The 20,102-nt window shown below is 38.9% G+C and overlaps 1 protein-coding gene and 1 long non-coding RNA gene across 2 annotated transcripts; both read right to left on the bottom strand.

Annotated features, from left to right (window-relative positions):
- Positions 1-8,211: 8,211 nt before the first annotated feature.
- On the bottom strand, positions 8,212-9,987 carry LOC131321206 (protein FAR1-RELATED SEQUENCE 5-like). The gene is made up of 4 exons (XM_058352209.1): positions 9,968-9,987; positions 9,610-9,792; positions 8,600-9,501; positions 8,212-8,495 (listed from the first exon to the last, which is right to left on the bottom strand). Exons 1-4 carry the CDS (start codon positions 9,985-9,987, stop codon positions 8,212-8,214), a joined length of 1,389 nt encoding a protein of 462 aa, XP_058208192.1.
- A 6,865-nt stretch (positions 9,988-16,852) lies between these two features.
- On the bottom strand, positions 16,853-18,365 carry LOC131320420 (uncharacterized). Its single transcript, XR_009198231.1, has 2 exons — positions 18,301-18,365; positions 16,853-17,064 (listed from the first exon to the last, which is right to left on the bottom strand). It is a non-coding gene; the product is annotated as an uncharacterized LOC131320420 (long non-coding RNA).
- Positions 18,366-20,102: the final 1,737 nt, after the last annotated feature.

Raw genomic sequence — 20,102 nt, 5'->3', positions numbered from 1 at the left:
ACCCCACGCTGCCATGCAACGCAAGTGGTGTATGAGGTAGTGATAGATTAATTCTGGGTCCCCCCCGGCCACACCTCATTCCAGTCGATTCGACCAGTTTGATGATTGATCATCTCAATTATGATTAGCATTTTCTTGGATCCCATATACTCCTACTACTGCTGCATCTCTCCGGTCAGTTACTTCCATCTGATTTGACCCCATCAACTGATCCTATCCCATGAGCTGCCCAGCTGTCAACCATCCACTGGAGGCTCATTATACAATACAATGAGAATAACTTTTTTACGGTTTTGCTGCAAACACAATGTTTACAGCCAACGAATGAGAAGTTGCCACGTCGTCAAAATGTGTGCGCACCAAATTTTTCCAACCCACCTGATCGCTCCCTCCATTTCAAAACACATCTGTCTCTCTCAGGCCCTTTTTTTCTCTCTCTTTACGACCCTTACAACCACAACCGCCCATCACCATCTCTCTTCCCGCTGTTCCGCCGGAACCTCCTCAGCGGCTAGCCCTTCACTCTCAAATACCAACTCCCAAACACAGACCTAGAGTCTTTAATTTCCGTTACCACCGACGAAGATCTGTTCCCGTCGATTCCGGACCTGATTGGGTCCTTAATGCAAGTCTCAACGAAATCGAAGGACTGGTTCGTGAACGCGATGAATGCGTCGTCGTTTAATAGGGGGTTTTTCGAGTCGGCGTAGGTTAATTGCTTGTTAGGGTTGGATGACAACGACGTTTTTTGGGGAACTCGAGCTCGGCTCCGGTGACGGCGGCGGGGAAGGACGCGGAGGGGGGGAAAGGAGGAGGTGGGGAAGATGGAGTGAGCATTCATTCGGTACCGGAATCGCCGATGCGGGTCGACATCGTCGTCGCCGTCCCTGGCGATAAAGAGGACGGAAAACCAGATTGGTTATGTGGAAGGGGAAGAATATGATAGGATAAAGTGGGTGCATGTGTGTTTCCAAAAATAAGCTCACATCTTAACGACGTGTCAAATTCTGATTCGTTGTCTGCAAACATGGTGTTTGCAGCACAACTGTAGATAAGTTAGGATTGTGTTTTTGGCACTCTAAAAATTAATGAAGTGGCTCGAAAACCGAACTGTATTAATACACAAAATAACGTCGTTTTAAAACCCCTCAATCAATTTTTGAAGTACTAAAATCAATTTCCTTAAGTTATTCTCTTATAGGATATTCCTTTCGTATATTCAAGTAATAGTCAGATTGCGATTTTACTTGAACAGATTGGACAATATTTACGGCTCTAATTTCCCTCCACCATCCTTGCAACCGGCGCCCCCAACTCCCTTCCGAAAATATCCTTGCAACCTGCGCCCCCAACCCCATTTTCTCTTATTTCTCATTTATTTACTTAATAATCTTTATATCTTTTTTTTTTCTCTTTTATTTATTTAATATTATTTAAATGTTCTAATTTTTAATAATCTTTATATCTTTTTTTTTCTCTTTTATTTATTTAATATTATTTAAATGTTCTAATTTTCAATTCTGTTGAATCAGCGCAAATATCTTGTTTTTTTTTTTTTTTATCATTTTATCTTCAATGGTTATAATGAATTTTTTACTCTAAAGCCTTTCAACGAGCACCCTAAGGCTTCTTATTTAGTTTCATGTTGATCTCCATTAGGGTGCTTATTGAAAGGCATTAAAACCAAAAATTCATTATGACCATTTAGGATGAAATGATAAAAATAAGATATTCGTACCAGGTCAAACGAATTGAAAATTGGAACAGATATTTTTTTACATAGTTTAGATATTAAAAAATATAGTTAAGAAATTAAGTGTTTCAATTTTCAATTTGTTTGAACTAATGCAAATATCTTATTTTTCTGACCATAAAAGTAAGGTCTTCGCACCGGTTCAACTGAATTGAAAATTGGAGCAATATATAAATGATGTATTTATTCAGTTTGAACCGAAAATGTTCCAATTTTCATAGCTAGATAAACGGTGTATATTTTATTTATTTATTATTCATTGTTAAAATAAATTAAAATAATATAAAGTTCTTAGGCCCCATTCTCTTGAACTTAACTTAAATATGAAAATTGTCCTTATTTGAATTTTTTTTGCATTTGTTAGTTTTGCGCCAAATTTTTGTGGGTTATTGATTCATTTAGACTAGAAGAATTGAAAAAGTAATTTTTTTTTTACTTTTACCTAAGTATTTTGCTAAAAAGTGATTATTTCTTCAATTCTTCTCGTCGATAAGAATCAATAACGCAAAACTAACAAATGCGAAAAAAAATTTAAATAAGGACAAAGTTTCCAAATTTAAGTTAAGTTCAAGAGAACGGAGCCTTAAATATAAAGTCAAATTGAAATGTAAAAAATATATTTTAGTTGAAATATTATTTGAGTTAACGAAATTAAAATTAAATAAGTAATTAAATAAATAAATAATGAATTAAATAAATAAGATAATAGAATTAAGGAATTAAAAAAATTAGTTAAAATAGTATTTGGTCTTCTTGGCAAGAGAGAGAAGGGGGCGGAGTTTTTTTTTTTTTTTTGGGTCAAAAGTGAGAAGATTGTATTGATAAACGCCCAGCGGCATTTACAAAACGGAGATCGTTACAAAGAACTTCGACAAAGCCAAAATCGTCTAACAAATAGAAAACAAGTAAATCACAAGGCAATTGATGTCTTTCATCCTAACCCAGACATGGTTTGACGCAATAGCGACACTTTTAAACTGCCTAACATCTAATTAGGAGTCTCAAATGAAAAAAAGTGCAAAGTTAAGGACAAAAAACACCAAATACCCAGACAATCAGTTGCACTCCACCACTTGAGGGGGTGGGAAAAGTAGCTCTCTTTTGAATTGAGAGATTTGGTGAAAAAGAAAAAGAAAAAGAAAAAGAATTGAGAACAGTTTCTCACCGCTTGTTTGAATATTAGTATTTTATATCGGAGAAATGTGTGTATAAATGTAAGGCTTATTTTTTCCACCATTTCTAATCTAATAAAAAAAAAATGGTGAGATTTGGAGAGAAACCATAATTCTTTATTTTCTCATCAAATTAATCACACAACCCAAAGGAGCTCTTATAGTGGCAAATCAGAAGTTTAGACAGAGTAATTGTAGAATGACTTTGTAAAGGAGACGGGAAGAAAAAAAAAATTGTGGTAAAAATAATTTGAAAAAAATAGAATAAAATCGGAAGTAGCTAGATCGAGAAGCTAAATTATACTCCTCTCTGAACTTATTCGCAAACAACCTCAATCCGATCGAGCAAGGGCACATCATGATTCGATTCATGCACCAAAAGAATGGTAAGGCCATGGGCAGAGGAGAGGGGGTGGGCGTGAGAGACAAGTTGATTCAATTAATTGACCACGCTGATTTTTTCAAAATACTTAGGAGTACTGTCATTTACAGTACTGTTGAAGTTTTTTTCCTAAACTTTTGACCCCACAATAAAGCCAAATTAAGAATTGTCCCAGACACCTCAAAAAATAATGTTGCCCAAAAAATACTCCGTCTAATTAGAGAAATACACTACTACTTAATTTTGCTATGAAAAATTCAAAGCAACTGTACGTATATATAGGAGATCAGTAAATAAATGTATATTTATAGGGTGCTTCCTTGTGCTATGTACAGTATAACTTTCAAAGGGCAGCACTCTTAGTCGGCTGTGTGTTGGGTGGCAGTGGCAGTGTGAGTGACCTACAAATTGAAGTTGAAGGCGCCCAATGGGCTTCCGAAGCAAACTTGGGCTTGGCCCGGTTGCAATACTGGAAGCCTGGGGTCTGGTTTCATGCAAACTATAATGGTTTGTTCAGTTGAAGGTTTTTGAATTTAGATTTTGGATTTGAATTTGTAATGATTATGGTAGGAAGATAGGGTAATAATTGGAGAGAGATAGATATATAAAAATAAAAGTAGTGGTTGGAGATAGAAATAATGAGTGGATGTTGGAGTATTAATAATTTTGAGTCCAAAATCTCAAATCCCTAACCGAACAAGCTCATGGCGTTCTTTTTTGTAACTCCCATATCATGTTTTTTGATAATTTTATCAAAAATGATCAAAATTAAATATTGTCTCTAGGGCTCTTATAATTAAGGTTTTGCTCTTTATTTGAGACCCTATGGAGCAGAAATTTAATTATGAGAAACTTAGAGACAAAATTTAATTATGATCCTTTAAAATAATATTATCAGCAAAACAACATCTTCGCACTAGTTCAAAAGAATTAAAAATTAGAACACTTAATTTTTTAACCATATTTTTTAGTATATAAACTGTCTAAAAAATTAAGTGCTCCAATTTTTAATCCGTTTGAACCCGTGAAAAGATCTTATTTTTCCGATCATTTTATCCTAAAAGATCATAATTAAAATTTTACTCTAAGACTTTTATAATTAAGTTTCTACTTCTCATGATTTCAAATAAAATTAAAGATTAACTGATTTTAACAGATTTAAAGGAGAAGACCAAGAGCCAACGGGTCAGGAGTAGGAGAGTGGGATAGGGGGTAATTGGACTGGGGATCCAGAGCGCTCTCTTTCTCTCACACGCGTCCGGCTATGATGCTCCCATCAAAAACCGCTGGTTTTGGGAGCATGATACTCCCATCAAACCTGAACCGTAGGATGTGATTCTTTTAATCCTGGCCATTCATCAAATCCCCTGAATGTAATTCATCTCTCTCCTCTCTTTTTCTCACTACCTCCTATTCCGGTTACATCACGTCCGAGTAAAAGAAAAGAAAAAGTTGTATCACAGGTAAAATTTTTGAGTCCTAATTCACTGTCGCTCTCCTCGCCTCCTCCTCTCGTCAATCGTCATCTACCTCTCCAACGCCTCCATAGCCAGACGCCTCCACCTCCACAACTCTAAACGCCTCTATCTCTCTCCTCTCTGCACAGTCGTCGAAAACCCTCACCACTCTTCCACCTTTATACCTCCATAGCCTCGAAACAAACAACGACGAACCCTCTCTCGTCCTCAACAGTAGGTCACAACGAAAAGCCCTCTCCATTGTGCAAGGTATTTCTCTCTCTCACTCTCTCAAACACAGCCACCACTACAATACACAAACACCCCTGCACATAGGGTTTTGTGGGTTCTCTGGAACATCCGGGAGTATGGAACAGAAAACCACACCTCTGCCTCCTTCTTCTTTTGACTATATATATATATATATATATATATATATATATATTGTTGCTAAGCTTTGACGTGGGTTTGTTGGCTTGTTTTGTTTTAACGTGGGTTTGTGGGTTCTTCTATGAACTGATTTGTATTATTTTAGTTGAAAAACTAGATCTGTACATGATTGGCTCAAGTTTCGACACGTTTCATTATAGTCTGTAATTGCAAATTTCAGTTGTTTAGTTTGTTTGACCTGGGGTTGGGAAATTTCCTCTACCAAAGGCCATGGGACAAAATGTTGAAAATATTGGGTAGTTTGAAGTTAATTTCTCGGTAATTGATAGGTTTGATGATCGACATGGCCAATGATAGAACAAAATGCTATTTTGAAATCACACTTTGCTGATATTATCAAGTATGTACATATATGTGTTCTGTTTCTGCAAAACAGAATTGGCTATAGATGTTGGAAGTCAATGGTCAAGTTATGTACTTGCATTTATTTGTTTTGGAAAATTTTTCAGTAGTGTGGGCAATTTGATGCTCATTTTGAACAAAAGCTATTGTGCTTTGAGCTCAATGTTAGCCATGTGCGGCATTAATGATTTGTTACAATTCATTTGGACCACTCATTATTTTTAATCTTTGGTTATTTTGTTAAATGTAGTTGAGATTCAGTTCTGAAGAGGGTAGGAACAGCTTGATTTGGACTTGATCCTTTGTGACGAGAACTTAATTAGGAATGAAGTCATCCGAAAGGCTCAAGAAAAATACCGCAACACTAGAAGGATAATTTGATACCAATTGTAGTTCTTTTTTATGACAATGTAGTTAAAAATTCAGTTATGGACACTAACAATGATATGGCAAATGCTGCATTTTTGTGAACTTGATGATATGGCAAAATTCAATCATGTTGTAAACTTGATGAATGTGATGTGCCTTTGTGGCTTTTGTTGTAAACTTGATATGGCAAATACTGCTTTCTTTGGCTTTTTTTATTTTACTGCTTCTCAGTTTTCTGCTGTTAGTTATGGCTGTGATACTGCTTTGCTGTTGCTGCAGCTGACTGTTATCTCATTACAACAGTTGGTGCTTTCAGTTTAGATCATTCTATTGTTCTATTGATAATGTAATGGTAACAACTCGCTCTAATGGTAGCTGGTGACTGTTATGCTCCTTGTTTGCTATTGTTGTCTGATCAATTGGCCAGTTGTTATGGTGATCTGTTCTGTTATGGGACTATTCTGGACAGTTTTCTATTTTTGCTGCTATTTCTTCTGTTGATCCTTTGGGTAATCTGTTGGATGACTGTTCTGCTATTGAACTGCTGCTGCTATCTAGGTGTTGTGCTGCTGGCTACTATGCTCCTACGGTTGCCTTCTGTTCTGTTATGACTGCTGTTTGCTATTGAACTACTGTTGGCTGCTATACTCCTATAGTTGCTACATTTAGGATTGTTTCTATTTGATGGTAGCCAAGGCAGCAATCTGATGTACAGCAATGGTGTTCAGGTGTTTTGTATTCAGTCCACCAACTGGTTTAAGCTTTGGTATAAGCTATGTATAAGCTTTGGTTTAAGTTATGTATTCGGTTATGTCTGCTACCCATGTCACTTTTGTACCAGATTGTTTGGTGTGCCATGAACAGATTGTTATGCTCTCAATTATCGTACTTACAAAAATCTGGGCGTACTTCTCATTTTCATGGCATTATTTACCATTTATATAGGGTGTGCTTACTAAAATTTGAAAATTCTTACCATTTCAATAACCGTATTTACAAAAATCTGGGCGTACTTCTCATTTTCATAGCATTACTTACCATTTATACAAGGTGTGCTTACTAAAATCTGAAAATTCTTACCATTTCAATAACCGTACTTACAAAAATCTAGGCGTACTTCTTATTTCCATAGCATTACTTACAATTTATACAGAGTGTTCTTATTAAAATATGGGGATTCTTACCATCTCGATAACTTATAGAAATCTGGGCATACTTCTCATTGCCAAAGCAATACTTACCATATAAATCGGGTATGCTTGCTAAAATCTGGGCATTGTTACCATTTCAATAATCGTACTCATTGCCTTACCATAACTACAGATAAATTCTTGTCCAGATCATTGCCTTAATTTTAATGAATTAAAAGATTACAATAAATTTCTTGTCCCTACTCAATGCCTTAATACAAATAAATGTTACATTTATCCTTCACAATCCTTGTCTGAAATCATCTTCCCATTCTCCAACGTTGCTGCCATGGAACTGGGCTTGCACACTCTCGGGATTTCTTGACCAGTTAGCAGTCTACAAAGTTTAAGTTTGAAAATTAGTGAATGGACAAATAAATAAAAGTCTATCAACTAACTAGATAGTAAGAGGCTTATCAAATTAGGGTTAACACTAGATTCACAACCATTGGTTGTGTAATCAGTGTGCATAAACGATGGGTGATATATCGATGAGTCTCCCCCGGTAAATGATTGTTGGTGAATAACGCTCACATTTGATTCATATGTGTCTTCATCCTCATTCATGTTTCCCACATTATCTCCTTGCACTAATTTGGGGCATTTGGTTCTTATGTGACCAGGTTCTTTACAATTGTCACATTTTCTTGTTTTCGGGATGAAGTCCTTGGCCAAATTATGGGTCCCTTTACCTTTGATAATGACTGGGTCGCCAGCACCAAAATGCATAGATGTCCCCTCAACATTGTCGTTTTGTCTCATATTTCTTTGCTCCTCCTCAATATGTAACACATAGAGCTCCCTCATTCTGGATGTTAACTTGGTAATTTCTTTTTTGGTCTCATTATATCCCTTCGTTATGTGCGAAGCATAATAACACATTTCAACACATGCGCTTGAGAATGCCCCAAACCTTGTCGTTTGCGTGACCCATTCTGGCATTGGTGTGTTGCCATGTAAGGGGAAGGATTTCGTCGTTTTGTCCACCTTTGTAAGATCAAACAAGAGGGAATTTCTCTCATATGCTCCATTTTCATAACTGAGATAATATGCTGACATAGAAACCCAATTGACTCAAATTTCAAGCAAGAGCATTTCATGATGCCATCATTCGGCTGATAGTTGACACTCCACGTGGCGTCTGACTGTTGGTATCGAGATAAGTAGTAAACCCGAAAATCTCAACTTTATCCACCTTAAACAATGATTGCTCTTTCTTAATTTCTTTGAGAAACTTGTTAAATATGCCTCGAGTATATATATCAGCCACATATTTTTCAATTCGTTTCATGCATGTAGAAAGAACCGGAGTACTATTCACACTTTCAACTTGTACCTTAGCCTTGTTATGACGAAGTTTTGCAAGAGCCCTATCAAATGCTTGTACAAATTCAAAAAGCTTGAGACGTAGTTTTAAGAATCGATTCATGTATGCATTCATTCCCTCAACACGTTGTGTGCTTTTTGCACCCGCAAAAAAATACCTCGCAGGTATGCCTCTGCCCATAAAGTCTTTTTATAAACATCTACCGCCCACTGGTTTTGGTGAAGGCTATAGTCATCCAAAAGATTCTTCCATGCAACTTCAAACTCTTCTTCAGTTGACATTGACATGCATTTCTCAAAGTGAGCTAAGAATTCGGGAACATGGACATTACTGACAACATTTTTTTTAAGATGCCATTTGCATAAACGATGATTAACATCAGGTAACACAGTTTTTATTGCTTTCCGCATAGCCTTATCCCCATCGATCATTACCGACACAGGCTTCTTGTGGTCCATGGAATCAAGAAATCTTTCCAATACCCATGTATAAGTCTCAACTGTCTCAGCAGTCAACAATGCACAACCAAAAATTGTTGTTTGAAAGTGACTATTAACTCCAACTAGTAACACCAATGGCTTCCGATACGCATTCGTCCGATAAGTCGAATCAAATATTAGCACATCTCCAAAACACATATAATCTGTCCTACATGTTACATCTCTCCAAAATAAATTATTTAGCCGATTTTGCTCATCCACGTCATATTTGAAATAGAACAAGGGGTCATTTTCGGCTTTCGCACACAAGTAGGCTAAGGCACCTTCTGCATCACCGTCCGCAACCTCTATATTGCGCTGAGCTGTAAAATGATTGTAAAGATCTTTTTGCGTGTATCCGACAGACTCATATCCACCGGATTGTTGCGCTGCGAAATCCATTATATGACTTGTTTTAATACCTACTTTATGCATAGTATTGGTCGAGGCTTTATCAAAACTACTAACCTTCCTGTGGGAGCGGAGAAAAGGGACACCACAAGGCCTTATCATGGGATGGTTGTGGACACTCACAAAGTTATTAACCAAGTACTTGCCAGAACTTCTCTCCAATGTGACACTAAATACAGCAGGACATCCAACTCTAGTAAGTGCTTGCAGCCCTCTTATTCAATCTTCTCTCTCCAAGTATTTAGTGTCTCTATATCCTTCTTTTGAGCATACTCACTTTCTTGACTTCACGATACCAGCATCGTCCTTGTGCATATTATAGTTCCGAATACTAAAGCCGTTCACTTTGGTATATGCATTATAGAATGTTTCTCCATCCTCATGCATGTCAAATGTCATTTGATAAACTTCTTCTTTCGTTAATTCATCCAACCGTTTTTCGTCATTTTCGTCATCATTGCTGGAGTCATCACAAATGTCTATCACTACATTCTTTCCATTTCGCTAAACATTATCATCCATCTCTCAAAATCTGATCTAGACAAATAGGTTCACAATTAATGGTAAAAACTAACATAGATATGTTAACCATAAATACTATATTACCTACGGTATGGCAAGCAAAACTATGTTACCTACGGAGATTACCTACCATTTTCATAATCACACTTACCATAACAAAAGATTTTTTACTAAATTCTAGATATACTTACCACGAATATAGAGAACATATTCTTCTGATACTAAGTACGGTTTTCATCAATAGTAAAAAATACCATAAAAAGAGGTAAAAAAAAGCCGTAGTAAATGGTAAGTATAACCATAAAAAACGTGAAAATTTGGGAAGTTTCGTTAGATTATTGTGAAACACTTATTCGAGATTCTTCAACTTATGATCATTTGGTAAGTTGGTATGAGGTAATCATCACAACTAATTTCAATTTATTCTTCAAAAAAACTTACTTGGTGAGCTTCTTCAACTTGTTATGGAGCTTCTTCTTAAATCTTCATTTTTTTGGATAAGAGAAGAGATGAATGGAAGCTTTTTGGACAAGAGGAGAGGTGAATGGGAGCTAGAGGAATTAGAGTGGATAAGTTTGCAGGGTTTAAGGTAGGTATGGAGAAACCTAGTACCATTAATGTCATAATTGGTAGTAGGTGAATATGGCAATTGGTGAAACGTTAATAAGTTTGTGTGGTAAAACTGGTCCCTTATTTCATGGTAAGTATATAGTCGTTATTCCCTTATTTCATGGTAAGTATTGTCAACCATGTGGTAAGTTTTATCAACGAATATTAATCCATCGTAAAAATTTAGTTTTTGTGGTATCTCTAGCCATATTCTTTGGTAAGTAAACTTTATTCTATAGTAAGTATGACATTAATGACGGGTAAGTATACAATAATGTATATCACCATTAATGTCTTATTACCTACCACATTAAATTTTATTTAGATATATTGTATTACTTTTATGATAAATTAAATAAAAGCAGTCATATTAATAAAATTACTTTTAAAAAATGATCAAATAAATGAGATATTTCAATTAACTGGTTCACTAGTGGTAATTCTTAAATTAGCAAAGTGATCAATGTTAACCTCATACTCCTTCATTTGTTAAATGATCAATGTTAACCATCAAATAACCATTTTTGAAATTTGCTAATTGTGTAACTTAAAGGATTGAAATAGATAAGTCCATGGTTAAGCAATTAAACAAATTAGTCAGCCTACTTTAGCCAATTATATTAATTTTCACTAATCACTGTCATTCAACATCATTGTTAACTACCACATCTGCCAAATATGATCTTAATCGATTCAAATTGTTTGATTAATTGGCTGAACATATAACCAGATCAATCAATTATAAATGAATCAATTCTCGTTGATTGATCGCTGCCAAATATATTAGTATCAACACTATTAGTTGTTAGATTTGTAAAATATATCAAATTGATCACTATAAACTGTATTAATGAATTTGAATAGCCTAATTTCATTAAATACTAGAGAATTCTACAAAATTATTCAATCGCTATTAAACAAAAATATATTTATCTTACAATGTTGTTGTAACAATCAACTTGTAGCGTCATTTTAATATATATATATATATATATATATATATATATATATATATATATATATATATATATATATATATATATATATATATATGAACTAAATTTGTAAGCTATCAAAATTGTAGGGGGATGAAAACAATTGATGCTTCGGATCACCTTGGATTGGAACGGCTTATACGTGCCTTTTCACCGAAACCCTAATTTGTCGTTGGCATCCTAATCTGCAAAATAGACAAGGGGTGAGAGCACCTCTGCCTCTCGTGGCAAAGGCCCTCCGATGCCAAAGTTAGTGTCGCATACTAATCAATAAACCCTAATTATCAGTAGGAGAGTCGTATGAATGCTAAAAATTGCGTACCTTTTACCTCTAGGTTTACCTCATATTTATAGATTTGCGTATGCCTTCTGTCCAAGCATCCCTGTTGCCCTAGAATTCCTATCTCGTATAGGAAACGTAGGACATCTTGGAATCTCGTTCCCTTATCAATTTATTATAAAAGAGTCCTTTAGGATTCTTTTCCATTACCGACCGAACATCCCATTCTCGTTGGGTATCTTTCCCAGATCTTATATTCTCGGGATCTCATCCCTTAGAGGATAGGACTGTTCTGGAATCTTCTAGAGCGTTCCCACCGCCTTAGCATCCGAGACCGCTTACTTAATAACTCTTTCCCTATTCGGCCATCTCATTGCCGAACAGTGAATCTGGACTAATGACCCTACATGTCACTGGTCCACATTCTTATGCTTTTGGTAAATGACTTCTCGTGTCTTTTATCTACATTTGCCGAACAGACTATATGGGCTAATGACTCCTCATGCCAATGATCCAAATCGCCGTTCACCACCCTTCCCGGCTAAGTCCTACCATATTTACCACGTGCCCTCATAAACCATGTGTTCGGCAACTAAATGTATCTGTTCGGAAATACCTCCCTACAATTGCTCCCCAGCTTTACTTATTTGCCACTGTTCGGGGGCAATAGGTGAAGCTTAGAAACAAACGTTAGACCGAACTCCTCTGATCCTGAGCAGTCATTGTATTAATACTCATTAATGTTTTTGGCGCCTTTGTCATTATATCATTTCGGGGTAATGACTTCACGTGGTATGTTTCGTACGCCTGTTATTAATTTCGAACTGACGTTTTACCCAACGACGTCAGAACAGCACCTGCTTTCTGTTACTTTAACTCGTAACGGCGTGAGACCCATCGTTTCGTCTCCGTCCCTTTTCCCTTATTATCTTCCAAGGGACGCTTTTATTAGGGCTTTTATTTTTTATTTTCACAACCCAGACGAAGAAACTCATACTCCTCCGCCATCGCCGCCGTCTGTAACTCGTTCGTGTCCCAGGAAATTGCTCTTTTTATTCCGTAAGCATTTCACTTCTCATTCTAATCCATTTCAGTTTCTGGGATTTCGATCTTAGCATTTCCTCTGGGAGTTTCATCTGTTTTCCTTTCTAGAAACCCCCTTTCATTTCTGAGTCCCAACAGTCATCCATGGCGGATGAAAACGAAAATACTCTCAAACCCAGTAAGTTTAGAAAACTCTGTGAGAGCCCTACAGCCATGGCGGCCTTTAGGGCTGAACACAACATCCCTGACAATGTGGGGCTCGAACTCGCCCCTTTGGGGGCGGACAGGGATGGTGGCTCGTGGGACAGAATGTGCATTCCCATCGTAGCGATTGTCGAGGGTGGAGTCCGTTTTCCCCTTCACCCACTATTCCGTCAGGTTCTGAACTGGTACCGCCTCACCCCCATGCAAGTTTCAACAAATGTTTTTAGGCTGGTGATGGGGATTATAGCCCTAAATGGGATTCTGGGGACCCAATTAGGAATCTGGGATATCCAATGGTGGTATAGTATAGTACTAAACCCCGAGTACAATATGTACTACTTCAAGGTTAGGAGGGCAGACAAACGTCTCGTGCTAAATCTGCCAGATTCTGCTCGTGACCACGAGATCGATTTCCTCTATGTAACGGGAGCATTCGAGCCAATAGGGGAAGATGGCCAAGTGGTGGGGCTCCATTGCCCCCACATATGGGGCTATCCACGTATGCTCTCGCTTTCGACTTGCAATTCTTTGTTTACCGCCTTCTCGTAGCTCTTCTATGTTTTTAATTTTCACTTTGAATTTCGATCTTGTAGCTGACAACGCTAACAGGCGTCCTAGACGAGAACCGAGTTATGTCCGAACAGAGGACATCAACAGGATCTTAAAGTATACAGGCGAACCTGGTACCCGAACAGCTGGTCGGGGTCGTAACGCTGACGTATTGCTGGGATACGACCCTTCATACAGAGGGGTTATCGACAGAAGGCTTGCCCATCCAAGTACCAGTACTGCTTCTACCTCCACTGCTCCCCAACCACGGAGTTCAAGATTGCAGGCTGGTGTTACCCTTGCCAGACAGCTAGGTGAAGTTACTATCCCTGAAGGCGTTCCTCAGAAACGCGTGGTGCTCAGAAGGTCCGAACGAAGGCAAGTCATCTCCGAACAACAACCCGTTCCCCTCTGCGTTACCAGCCAGTCGTCTTCTTCCGGCTACTCTCGATCTCCCCCAGCCCCAGGTACGATGACTCGCCAACCTGTTAACCTTAGCACCCTTCTCATTGTCTCCACGCGGGGACGTGGTGCGGCCAGTACGGTGGCATCAATTGGCGCCCCCCCCCCCCCACGATCTCGTTGCAATAGGGGGGGATCAACACGATCATCTTCTTCTCCTCGGGAACACGATAGTTCCCTTGAGGCTGTTGATGCTCATCAGGACAAACGTCCCAGGAGCGAAGAAGCCGGAGATACTGAAGCTCCAGCTCCTTCAATTCCATTGGAGATTCCTCCGCCGAACATCCTAATCATGCCTGATGTCTGGGCCCCTTAACTCATGAGGGGGGAACAGCTTGTAAACGTAAGAGATAGTGCCAGCTCCTCGGAAACTGCACTAGCCTTGGCACAGGGCCTATCGCTTCCTATCGACATGCAGAAAGAATCCTCATCGTCTGCAGATAGACTTGTGTCCACTGGTCTCGTCAGTAGAATCAAGGTAACTAAAACCTTTTTTAGCTTTACCTTGATTGTAGTAGTTAAAAAATCGTTTAACTTATTTGTGGTTTTTGTATAGTTTATCCAAAAAATGATGACACTAGGCCAAAAGTTTCAAGAGGCTGATGCCGAGAGAATTAGACTCTTGAATGACAACACGAAGCTGCTCCGAACAGTCTCAAGGCTGGAGAGAGAGAGAGAGAGAGAGACAAGGCTAAGGCAGAGGTTGTTGAAACAAAAAGCAAGCTTGAGACTACCGAGGATAGTCTAGGTCAAGCTCTGGCAGAGATTGACAGTACCAAAAAGGCTGCGTATGAAGAAGGTTATCAAAAGGGTTTTGACGTAACAACGGCCAGCTATGTGGACCAGATGCCAGCCATTCAAGACCAGATCTGGATTGCTAGCTGGGAGGCGTGTCTGAAAAAGGTGGGGGTTGCTGAGGATTATCCTCTCTGGGAATACAACGATTTACCAAGCACCCGTTCAGCGAATGTGCATGAATCAGTGGGGCAGCCAGAGGAAGATATCGAGCAATAAATCGAAAACTTTGCTGATGCTGAAGAGAACATAGTCAACGAATCCACGGCCGAACGTTCACCTGTTCGGGAGGAGACCAATGACCCCATTATCTTGGAAGAAAATACTACTGATGGCGGTCCCAGTACTGAAGGCGCTGCAGGAGCCTCAAACGAATCTCCCCCAGAGATTTTGGACTAACTTTGGTAAGTATGATTATTTATACTTAACTCCTCAGAACAATTTGCAGGTCCTGCGTGACCGTAGTTTTGCAGCCCTGCGAGGCATCAGTACATTCTTTACTTTTGATGATACAAGTATTCGGCCCCTTATGGCATAACTCTTCGTTCTTGGGTGGTTATCTCGTTTTGCTTGGTTTTGCGTGACCTGATATTGACATTCGTAGTGCATATGCTCGTACGTTCCTGATGCATATTTTCAAATGCATATTTCTGGCTAAGGATCTTGTTTTTAGTCAGATGTATTTTAGACATATTTCGTTATGTCTATTGCCCAAGTATTTCGTACTTGATTTCTGAATGTTCTTATATGCTGCTCTCAAACTGTTCGCTTTGTACATATATCTTGTTTATCCAAGTGACAGGCTTTATGCATGTCCTCGTATGCAAATTTATCAGTATTTGTTTGATGCTTCTCGTGCTTTTAACAAATCTAAGTATTCAACAAGCAAGTGTTTCATATTTGCTTTCTGCATGAGTTGTTTCATATCAAAACTGTAGGTTAGGTATCTCATACTTGTTTTAAGCTTCTCATGCTTAAATACTGTAGCTAACATATGCTATAAATCTAAATATCTCGTATTTAACAGCTTAGAGTTTCCCATACTTAACAAACTGTAAGTGTCTCGTACTTAACAAACTGTAAGTGTCTCGTACTTAACAAACTGTAAGTGTCTTGTACTTACAAACCATACAAGTGTTTCATACTTGTATTCGTTAAGTTTCACGTAGTTTTAAGTTTCTCGTACTTACAGACCATACAAGTGTTTCATACTTGTACTCGTTAAGTTTCACGTACTTAGTGTATAGGTGCCTGTTCCCTGCTCCCCAATACGAATGAGGGAAACCAAGCCCGTAGTTTGTATTTTTAAGACAAATACCAAGAACGCAATATTTATACTGCAAAAAGTGATTTTATTCATAATCTGTGAAACTCAAGAGGACGTTATTCGTACCCTTGCAACTAAAATAATAAAATAATAAACTAGAACAAGGAAATTATATTCGTAATTCCCACACCATCACATAGTGCAATCTAAAACAGAACTCAATGCTTCTAAACAAAGAATTTTCACAGATTATGGACATTCCAAGGCCTCGGAATTGGATTACCATCCAGATCAGCCAATCTATAGGCCCCTATGCCTACAATCTCAGTTACTCGATACTGGCCTTCCTAGTTGGCCCCCAGCTTGCCTTCGTTGGTCACCTTGGTGTTGCCGAGCACCTTCCATAGTAGGAGGTCCCCAACACCAAATTCTCGAGGGTGAACGTGCTTGTTATAGCTCTTCATCAGCTGTTCTTGGTAAGAAGCCAGATGGACCAGGGCCCTTTCCCTCCTCTCCTCGGCGAGATCAAGCTCAATCTCGAGGGCCCTATCATTGCCCCCACTTTCAACCAGTGCGGTCCTATTGGTTGGAAGACCAATTTCCAGAGGTATGACAGCCTCTGTTCCATATGTCAATGAATAGGGAGTCTCTCCCGTAGACCTACTAGGCATTGTTCGGTGAGCCCACAACACTAGTGGTAACTCGTCAGGCCTGTAACGTCCCAAAAATTCGGAGACATTAAAAATAATAATGAAAAGATTATTTCCACAAAAGAAATTCATAGATTTACTGTGTCACCATTTCAAAAGCGAATGTCATTATTTTACAACCGTTTCGAATAAATCAAAATATTACAATATCCAAATAAACTTAGAAGCTTCCAAAATAAAGTAGACTTAAATTAATCAGAGCGACTATGCGCACGGAAACCAAGGTTTTCAGCTTCTTCCTCATTAGGATTTAACTCGATCGAATCGTACGACACTTCTGTTCCATCTTCGGTACCTGGCGTTCGAGTTACCAGGGCAACATAGTACCGTGAGCGATGACGCTTAGCAGCCAAAACCCACCCGAACCCATAACTTACAAGCAACAAGAAAATATAATTGAAGTGCATTGACATAACATAAAGAGAGAACAATCAACTTTTCTTTCATTACTATCCTTTAACCTATGTGAAATCTTGGATCTTATCCACAGATCCGTTTCTATCTATAACCTCTGGCACAAACACTGGTGTGGTCCGACTCCCTTTTTCCAGATCCGGATGAAAGATACCTAAGTTATATACCCGGTATCCCATCCGCGATCATAAGTTCGGATAAAACTTCCCGGGTGCGCACGCGAGCACACTCTGTCCCGGTTTGTGACACAAGCACAATACCTCCCTTATGACCCGTCCCAACATCCGAGAGCCGATCACCACCATGCCGTAGCCAGGGTTTGTAAATCCATACTTTCAACAGATCACCACCAATCATTCATCAATAATACGACACCACGGGTTCCAAACCAGGATTGCCCGGAATCCAAAATCACATCCTCTCACATTATCCATTAAACCTACTTTCACGTCTAATATGTTAAATCCGTACATCGCAACCAATCCCGGGAACCTATTTGTCCAATCTAACAGTACAACAACATTTCACAAGTTCAACATTATCACGATACAGGTTAACATGTTAATAATGTTTAATCGAGCGATAAAATTTATTTCGCAATAGAACTAATCATGCCATAAAAATAATCATGCGATGCCACTAATAATGCCATAAAAATAATCCTGTGATACATCTAATATTGCCATAAAAATAATCAATCGATAAAATTAATCTTGCGAGAAAAATAAATTAAGCGGTTCCTGTATTTTCTCTTTTCTTTATCAAAACTAAAGTCTACGTTTATTCTTAATCGTCATGGAGTATTGTCAGTACTAAAATAATTCATGATCGCAATAAAAACTAGGATTTAACCAAAACTAATTAACTTTGGGGCTTATAATCTTAGATTCCAATACACTAGGGTTAGATTTACAAGCTAAACAAACTTGAGGGATCAAACTGTAATTTTTCTAAAACCAATTTATCATTTCGATTTTCCAGTGACTGTTTTCAACGGAAAACAGTGGGCTCCTGCCGGACTTCAACCGGCGTCGTCAAATTCAATTAATATCATACCGTAACACTAAAATCATAATAGAAACACGACATATACTTAGGGAGGTGAGTTCCGAACTACCTCTCGTCCGGCGAAATGGGTTTCGGAGTGATTCGGTGGCGGGTCGGAGTGGTGGCGGAGGTCGGTCGGATGGCGATGCTGAACACGGCAGGAGGTGATGGTGTCCAGTGGAACTGCAGGAGGTTTGGGGAATGGAGCTACGGCAGTGAGGTGAGCTTCGGGTGGTGCCGGCTGGTTCTTCTTCTTCTCCTCTTCTCTCTCTCTCTCAGCCGAAGGGTGCTGGAAGACAGAAAAGAAAAAATGGGAAAGGGAGGCATAAGAGTGGGTTGCATGGGGTAATGACCCATGGGTACTTATGTGTTGTCCAAATATGAGGGAATTAGGGAGTAAAATGGGGGAATTTGTCTCCCTTCTCTGCCGAAAGTGAAATGGGAAAAAAGGCTGGGTTTGGTTCGGGACAACACACGCACACACTAGAAAAATCTCTTGTCTAATACGTGCGCACACGATCGATTATAGAAATAAAATTAGCGTGACGACATAAATAATTTTTCACATTAAATAAATTAACAAAAATAGTATTTTTGTTTTGATAATAATAATAATTATTTATTAAAAATACCGGGTCTTTACAAGGCCACTTCCCTTTGGCTTTGTCCAGCCTCTTCTTGATCCCGTCAAGGATAGTCTTATTAGACGCCTCTGCCTGCCCATTACTCTGAGGGTAAGCTGGGGTTGAATAATAATTTCGTATTTCGTACCGAACACAAAAAGCCTTGAATTTCTTCTGAAATTGGGATCCATTGTCTGTAATCAATGAATAAGGGACCCCAAAGCGAGTGATGATGCTCTTCCACACGAACCTTTCTATCATAGGTTCAGTGATTTTGGCCAGTGGTTCTGCCTCAATCCACTTAGTAAAATAGTCTGTTGCAACTAGCAGGAATTTTCGATTCCCAGTTGCTTTATGTAGTGGACCCACGATGTCCATTCCCCATTGAGCAAACGGCCAAGGACTTGTCAAAGGCACTAGATCCTCGGCTGGTGTTCGAATCATTGGTGAGAGCTTTTGACATTTCTCATAAATTTTCACATACACCTTTGCATCTTCCTGCATGTGTGGCCACCAGTAGCCTTGAGTAATTACTCGGTGGGCGATGGATCTTACTCCAGCATGACTCCCACATGTTCCCTCGTGGATTTCATGAAGAAATCTCTGCACCATCTCGGGATGTACGCATAGCAAATACGGGCCCGTGAAGGATTTTCTGTACAACTTACTCTCTAAGGACAGCCAAAACCTTACAGACTTAGTTTTAATCTTATGAGCTTCCTTTTTATCAGTGGGGAGTGTTTCATCTCGTAAAAACTCCACGATTGGGTCCATCCAACTTGGTCCTTGGTTCACATCCAAGACCAACTCAACACTCCCCCCAATGCTCGGCTCTGTCAAATATTCAACTGCTACCCTCCGTTTGAGTTCAGTTAGAACAGCTGCGGCTAACCGCGCTAAAGAATAGGCATGGGCATTCTGTCCTAAACTTATCTGCTCAATGTGAACCCTTTCGAAGGTATCAAGTAAATCCTTGGACGCTTCCACATACGTTGCCATCTTCTCATTCCGGGCTTAGTATTCCCCGGACAGTTGATTAACTACGAGCTGTGAATCACAATACACTCTGACCCATTTTGCTTTCAAAGTCTTTGCACTCCTTAATCCAGCTAAGAGTGCCTCATACTCTGCCACATTATTCGATGCACTAAAACCAAGCCGAACAGATAGTTCGATCATTACTCCTTTAGGAGGAAGAAGGACAACCCCAATTCCTGAACCAGTATTACAAGCTGATCCATCAACGAAT

Source organism: Rhododendron vialii, chromosome 3a (genome assembly GCF_030253575.1).
Source record: "Rhododendron vialii isolate Sample 1 chromosome 3a, ASM3025357v1".
NCBI classification, from domain to species: domain Eukaryota; kingdom Viridiplantae; phylum Streptophyta; class Magnoliopsida; order Ericales; family Ericaceae; genus Rhododendron; species Rhododendron vialii.
The sequence above is the reverse complement of the archived record's forward strand: the minus strand, read 5'-3'. Positions and strand labels throughout refer to the sequence as shown.

Coding starts and splice junctions, on each gene's coding strand:
- LOC131321206 (XM_058352209.1), bottom strand. CDS start 9,987: ATGGTAGGTAATCTCCGTAG. Junction 9,793..9,967: donor ATGGTAGGTAATCTCCGTAG/GTAACATAGTTT, acceptor TGATGACTCCAG/CAATGATGACGAAAATGACG. Junction 8,496..8,599: donor GGCAGAGGCATACCTGCGAG/GTATTTTTTTGC, acceptor AATTTGTACAAG/CATTTGATAGGGCTCTTGCA.